The sequence below is a fragment of the Lampris incognitus genome, chromosome 8 (genome assembly GCF_029633865.1).
Source record: "Lampris incognitus isolate fLamInc1 chromosome 8, fLamInc1.hap2, whole genome shotgun sequence".
Lineage (NCBI taxonomy): Eukaryota > Metazoa > Chordata > Actinopteri > Lampriformes > Lampridae > Lampris > Lampris incognitus.
Window position 1 is genome coordinate 660,262 of NC_079218.1, and position 6,490 is coordinate 666,751.

At 46.2% G+C, this 6,490-nt stretch overlaps 1 protein-coding gene across 1 annotated transcript; it reads left to right on the forward strand.

Moving 5' to 3' along the window:
- Positions 1-1,024: 1,024 nt before the first annotated feature.
- Positions 1,025-6,241, forward strand: si:ch211-132b12.7 (uncharacterized protein LOC564531 homolog). Its single transcript, XM_056285273.1, has 4 exons — positions 1,025-1,153; positions 1,336-1,541; positions 2,415-2,590; positions 3,719-6,241. The coding sequence occupies exons 1-4, from the start codon at positions 1,140-1,142 to the stop codon at positions 5,102-5,104; spliced, it is 1,782 nt and encodes a 593-aa protein (XP_056141248.1). The 5' UTR covers positions 1,025-1,139; the 3' UTR covers positions 5,105-6,241.
- The last annotated feature ends 249 nt before the right edge of the window (positions 6,242-6,490 follow it).

Sequence of the window (6,490 nt, forward strand, 5' to 3'; positions counted from 1 at the left end):
CACACACACACACACACACACTTCAACTCCATGCAGATGGTACAGCTAAACATCGGAATCGTCTTTATTGACCAAGTATGTTTGCACATCCAAGGAATTTGACTGCGGTTTAGTGGCTGTCAATGTAATTACGCAGAATAACAACAGAACAATCTCAGGAATATATACAAGGAATGACTACACAGAGGTGGAACCGTCTCTGTGAACTGTAAACGGGAAACAAATATTGCAAAGAAGTGAAGAGTGCAAGGAATGCTGGGATAAATATAGAACAGTTCAAAAAGGTTACTTTATGTACACGTAGTAGGTGGGTTTATGTTTTACATACAGTGTACAGCCTGTTCAGATGTGCAGTCCTGAGTGAAATATATTGCAGATTGATATTTTACGCTAAAATAAATACATATATGATTTGTAGAGACAGTGGGTGTAATAGTGTTCCAGTGTTGTTGCACAGTGAGTTAACTGTTCATAAGTGTGACGGCGAGGGGGGAGAAACTGTCAGTGTCTGGTGGTTTCGGGGTACAGTGCTCTAGCGCCTACCAGAGGGGAGAAGTTGGAAAGGTTGTGTTCAGGATGTGAGGCGTCTGCAGTGATTTACCCTGCCTGTTTCCTGACTCTGGAGGTGTACAGGTCCTGGATGGAGGGCAGGTCGGCACCGATAATCTTTTCTGCAGACCTGATTGTCCGCTGTAGTCTGTTCCTGTCCTGTTTGGTGGCTGATCCAAACCAGACAGTGATGGAAGTGCAGAGAACGGACTCAATGACTGCAGTGCAAAACTGGATCAGCAGCTCCTGAGGCTGGTTGTATTTCCTGAGCTGGCACAGGAAGCACATCCTCTGCTGGGCCTTTTTGATGACTGTGTTGATGTTAGACTCCCACTTCAGGTGCTGGGAGATTGTTGAACCCAGAAACCGGAAGGAATCCACAGCTGACACAGTGCTGTTGAGTATGTTGAGAGGGGGGCAGTGGTGGGGGGTCCCTCCTGAAGTCCACTGTCATCTCCACAGTTTTGAGCGTGTTCAGCACCAAGTTGTTATGACCATACCACAGGGCCAGCTGTTTGACCTCCCATCTGTATGCAGACTCATCTCTGTCGTGAATGAGGCCGATGACTCAAACATAAACATGCGACTGGATGTCAGTTTGCGAGTGAGTGAGTTCGAAACCACGTTCATGAGGTGCTTTGCATCCAAAAAAAAATCCATTCCTGACAAAGCTTGACCATCCACAACTTATGCAAAAAAAAGCAATGGTCTACATATTTTTTCTTGACTGTGTTGGTCGTAAAATAAACTAGTACACAATTTGACCCTGGTAATTCTCTTTTGAAGGTGTGGAATGCCAAAGGAACAGGGGCATTTAGGGGAGCGGGTTGCCCGCAGCACTTCAAAGAAGGCCAAAGATAAGAGTAACAGTGCTACTCTGCGGGCGTCCCAGGATGGCTGTCTCAGGGGCCCATGTGGGATGGGGGCCATCAACCACAGGATGTCACGCTGCGAGTCTGAGAGAGATTCAGAGAAAGACTCAGGATACTCAGGTAAGCAGATCCTGTCTTGGTATCTGAATGAACAAGATTATGAATACTTCGCTGAGCCGACGCCTGAGAAATCATTATATTTGTATAATTACTTTGTAGATATTTTTATATTCACTATACAGATTAAACAGTGAAATAACATCACACACTTACACACCTGAGTTAAAATACTTGAGAAGGGCGTCCGGATGGCATGGCGGTCTATTCCGTTGCCTGTCAACACAGGGATCGCCAGTTCGAATTCCTGTGTTGCCTCCGGCTTGGTCGGGCATCCCTACAGACACAGTTGGCCGTGTCTGCAGGTGAGAAGCTGGATGTGGGTATGTGTCCTGGTCGCTGCACTAGCGCCTCCTCTGGTCAGTTGGGGCGCCTGTTCGGGGGGGAGGGGGAACTGGGGGGAATAGCGTAATCCTCCTATGCGCTACGTCCCCCTGGGGAAACTCCTCACTGTCAGGTGAAAAGAAGCGGCTGGTGACTCCACATGTATGGGAGGAGACGTGGTAGTCTGCAGGCCTCCCCGGATCAGCAGAGGGGGTGGAGCAGAGACCGGGACGGCTCAGAAGAAAGGGGTAATTGGCTGGATACAATTGGGGTGAAAAAGGGGGACAAAAATCCCCCCCCAAAAAAAGAAAATACTTGAAGAGGTGCCTTGTGTACTGGTGAGCTCTTCGCCTCTTTCCCTTCGTGTTCCCTCTCCGAATTGCTTTTCTTTCTCTCCTTTCATTTCCCTGTTTTCCAATGTGTCTGTCTTTCCTTGCTTTTCCCCTTCCATGCTCTTTTATCCCGTAACCTGTTTCTCACCATACATCCATCCATCTCCCAAATTCTTTCCCCCCTGACCATCATGTGCTGATCCTTCTTGCTCTTCCTCAGAGGCCGGCTCAGACTGGGTGCACACAGATCAAGAAGACCAGAGCAGCAGTGTGAGCGAACCTCATAGGGACAGCAGCAAAAACTGTAACCAAAGTCTCCAAACTGCTGGCCATAACCTGCCTGCTTATGAGGAGCTCACCCCTGTCTATGTCATCAAAAACCTGGTGGTGAAGCCGGTGAGATGTTCAGTTGCAGATAACTGTTTGTTTTGGTTTTTTGGTTTTGCCTTTTGAGGAGAGGGGTTGTTTTCTAAGATTTCCCTTGAGCTTTAGCGAGGAGCTGCATCAGAGCATCAGCACATGTGCAGGATATGACAGCTGCAGATACGCTATGCAGCTGGTAGATAAGAGTGATCCAGTTGTCTTGATGTGTGAGTTCTTTGTTTGTGTTATAGAATATAATATTTTACAGTAAAAATGTGGTTCTCACTGTGTGCAAAGTAATTAGTTTTAATAATGTCAGGTAGTCAGGGGCATCCGAGTGGAGTGGCGGTCTATTCCATTGCCTACCAACATGGGGATCGCTGGTTCGAATCACTGTGTTACCTCCGGCTTGGTCGGGTGTCCCTACAGACACAATTGGCCGTGTCTGCAGGTGGAAAGCCGAATGTGGGTATGTGTCCTGGTCACTGCACTAGCACCTCCTCTGGTCGGTCGGGGCACCTGTTCTTGGGGGAGGGGGAACTGAGCGGAATAGCGTGATCCTCCCACGCGCTACGTCCCCCTGGTGAAACTCCTCACTGTCAGGTGAAAAGAAGCGGCTGGTGACTCAGCATGTATGGGAGGAGACATGTGGTAGTCTGCAGCCCTCCCCTGATCAGCAGATGGGATGGAGCAGAGACCAGGACGGCTCGGAAGGGTGGGGTAATTGGCCGGATACAATTGGGGAGAAAAAGGGGGAAATATCCAAAAAAAGATGATAATAATAATAATGTCAGGTAGTTAAATAGTGGAAAGGAAGGTCCTACTTAGTTGCCAACCATGTTTATTATATCATTTATGAAGTTTTTTGGGGGGTTTTTGTATTTATTCTGCCATAATTTGCTATGGGTTGTCACATAGCGGTACAAATGATAAGTCCCCCCCCCCCCGTCAGCAGACTACTGTCTTATCCATGGTAAATATAGTACAATGTCCTCACATCTTTTTTTTGGCCTTGGTTATTTTTCCGTTTTGTGTCAATATTTTCTTATAGCTTATCTTTTTGTGACTTTAACCTCCTCCACATGTTTTTGCTTTTTCTCTTGTTTTGGTTCACAATTGCTGCCTACAAAAACCCCTGCTCACAACCTCCCTGTGGTACAGTCCAGAACGGAGCAGCTTCTGCAAAGCCCCTTGACGTGGGACGGAGGTTGGCACAGCCTTACTGGTGCCAAGGCACCCACCCAGCTCTTATTTGTCCAACAGCCAGCAATACCTGCCCCTGCCACTTCTTCTTCCACCCTTGCTGGTTCTTCCAGTCAAGCTAAGCCACAAGGCCAACCTAATAAAGGAAGCAGTCGAAGCAACAAGAACCACAGCAGCAAGAGCTCTTACCTCCCCATCCTCAACTCCTACCCCCGCATTGCCCCCCACCCCAGGAAAGAGAGTCATGAGCAGGTTAAGCTTGCTGCCGGGGCAGGGGAGGTTAAGGAAAGCAGCAGTGAGGGCCAGAGCCAGAGCAAGAGGGTATGCACTGAAGATGAGAAGAGGGAAACCGTGTCCACGACCAGCCATCTGCTCAAACCCCAACACCACAGCCCAAAAGAGGGGAGGACTCATTGTCAGTATAAAGTCAAAAGTAGTCACAGCACCTTCCCCAACCTGCCTCACAGCTCTATGCCCAGCCATGCCTCCTCCAACACCCACCCTACATCCCATGACAACCGTCAGAGGACCCACTCTGATTGCATGGGCTCGCCCTGCATTTCCAGCTCCCAGATGCCCTCCCCACCATCCTCTTCCGACTCCCTCCTGTCATCCTCACCTTCCTCCTCCTCCTCCTCCTCCTCGTCTTCCTCCTCAGTTGCACATAGCCCCTATGCCCCCACTGCTAAGCCAGTCAGGGGTAGCCTTTCAGACTCCCAGTCAGAATGTTCATCTGTACGCCAGCGCCGTTTCCTCAACACAGCGGAGATCCTCAGTCAGTCAGGCCTGCTGGCCATCACGTTGCGTACCAAGGAGCTGCTTAGGCAGAATGCTGCCACTGATAAGGAAATCACTCAGTTACGTCAACACACCAATCTTTTGTGCCAGGCTGCCCAAGCCAGCCAGCAGTGTTCCAATGACGGCGCCAATAGCCTTGACAAACTCCTCCAGGCCATGACCCAGTCTGGCTCCTACCCAGACCTGGACTTGAACCAGCTGAAAGCCCTCAGTAACAGTCACCATCAGGGCAAGAAGAGAAATGAGAAAGCGAGAGAGAGCAGTGGAAAAAACAATAAGGCCCATTACAACCCATCTCGAAACCTTGTGGCGCTGCATAATGTAGATGATGGAACATCGCTGCCCTCACCTCTGTTTGCCCCCTCACCAGAGGCAGAGACAACAAGGCATGATGATAACCTATCTAGCCTCCTCTCCACCTCCCAGGCTTCTTGTCTTCCCAATCCTACTCTACATAATAGACATAGACAATCAGGCATGGATAAAGTCCTAGTTGATCTCACTATGTCGCCAGAGAGCTCTACTCTCAAGAATTTTCTATTCTAGCTCTTGTTTGAATGGCGTTGGAATGAAATGACTTCTACGGTATTAAGTGGGCCTTGCAGAAATAAGAGGCATGGACTTTTTTTTTTAATTATGCACAGTTACTTTGAAATTGAATTTGATTGATTGGTTTGATTGCTAGATTGGTCAAAACCATTGTTGCTTTACTTTTTTTTCTATCGCTGTTAATTTACAGTTGACTGACCAATGTATAAAGTTTTTGTAAGAGATTTTTAGAATTGCCAACAAATCGATTTCTCCATATTTTCCCTCTGTGAATAATGATAACAAATGGCCAGCCACACAGTTAGAGAAGAAATTCAGTATATAACAAAGCAAATATCTTTAGCTTCTTAACTGAAACACTGAGTGATATAGTGATGTAGGACAGAAGGTAGTCAGTGGATTATAAAAGTATTTACAGAGTTTAAAGAAGTTAACAAGCAGTGTAGTTTTCACTTATCAAGTTAGTTTTTATGCGGATTCCCACTTACATAGGTTGCAAGCTGTGCTTCTTCTTGTGCTATACTGTTAACCATTGATGGAAAAGATTCAGCTGAGAGATTAACAAGCTTACAATATGTAGAGTAGGATATCGGTTGCATGCTATCATTAGCAAACATTATTTGCCTCTCACCTAGTAGATGATAACAGATTTAGTCGAAGGGAACATTGTCGACGGGGACAGTGATCCCCTGATAAGGGAGTATCTCTAAATTAGCTCATCTGCACATAATTAGCAGCACTCCAAAAATGTCTTGTGGCCATGCAGGCTGATACAGGATCTACATACTAATGTTGCACACGCTTGTTACACTTCAGTGAATACTGGATAAAACTGCTTCATACAATGGATTTCTTTTGGAAGGATCTACTTGGTAGTGCAGTATTTAGTTGTATTTGAATATGTGGTGTGACTACGTGGACATTTGTGATAGTGAGTGTGCATAGATTTGTGTAAATATGCTGGCATCAACAGGCTCATTAGCCTCTAGGACATGAGCTTTTTTATTTAAAATGTGCATACCAGCACAGTGCAGGGAAGTGATTTAGATTGATTGTAGGTGTGGAGCACGGATTGTTACTTCAGATTTATATATAATGAAAGCAGAACTGATATTCAAACAATAAAATCACTTGTGAACTGATATGGTGCATGATGCTCTTTTTCATGAAACCCTTCTTTATCTGTTAGATGCAGTCAGCATTTTACTCTCAGGTAGCCCTTACAAACCTGATATGACAAAAATGTTTTTCCAGCTGTCTGTTAGGAGGACTCTGGGGTTTTTATAAGTGTGATTCAAAATCAAAACTTAATTTGTCAAAATTATTTTACAGTCCAAATCTCCATCAAATGGAAGTAGATCAGTGTTTTTGAAATGGGTAAAA

Coding starts and splice junctions, on each gene's coding strand:
- si:ch211-132b12.7 (XM_056285273.1), top strand. Junction 1,542..2,414: donor GAAAGACTCAGGATACTCAG/GTAAGCAGATCC, acceptor GCTCTTCCTCAG/AGGCCGGCTCAGACTGGGTG. Junction 2,591..3,718: donor AAAACCTGGTGGTGAAGCCG/GTGAGATGTTCA, acceptor CCTGTGGTACAG/TCCAGAACGGAGCAGCTTCT.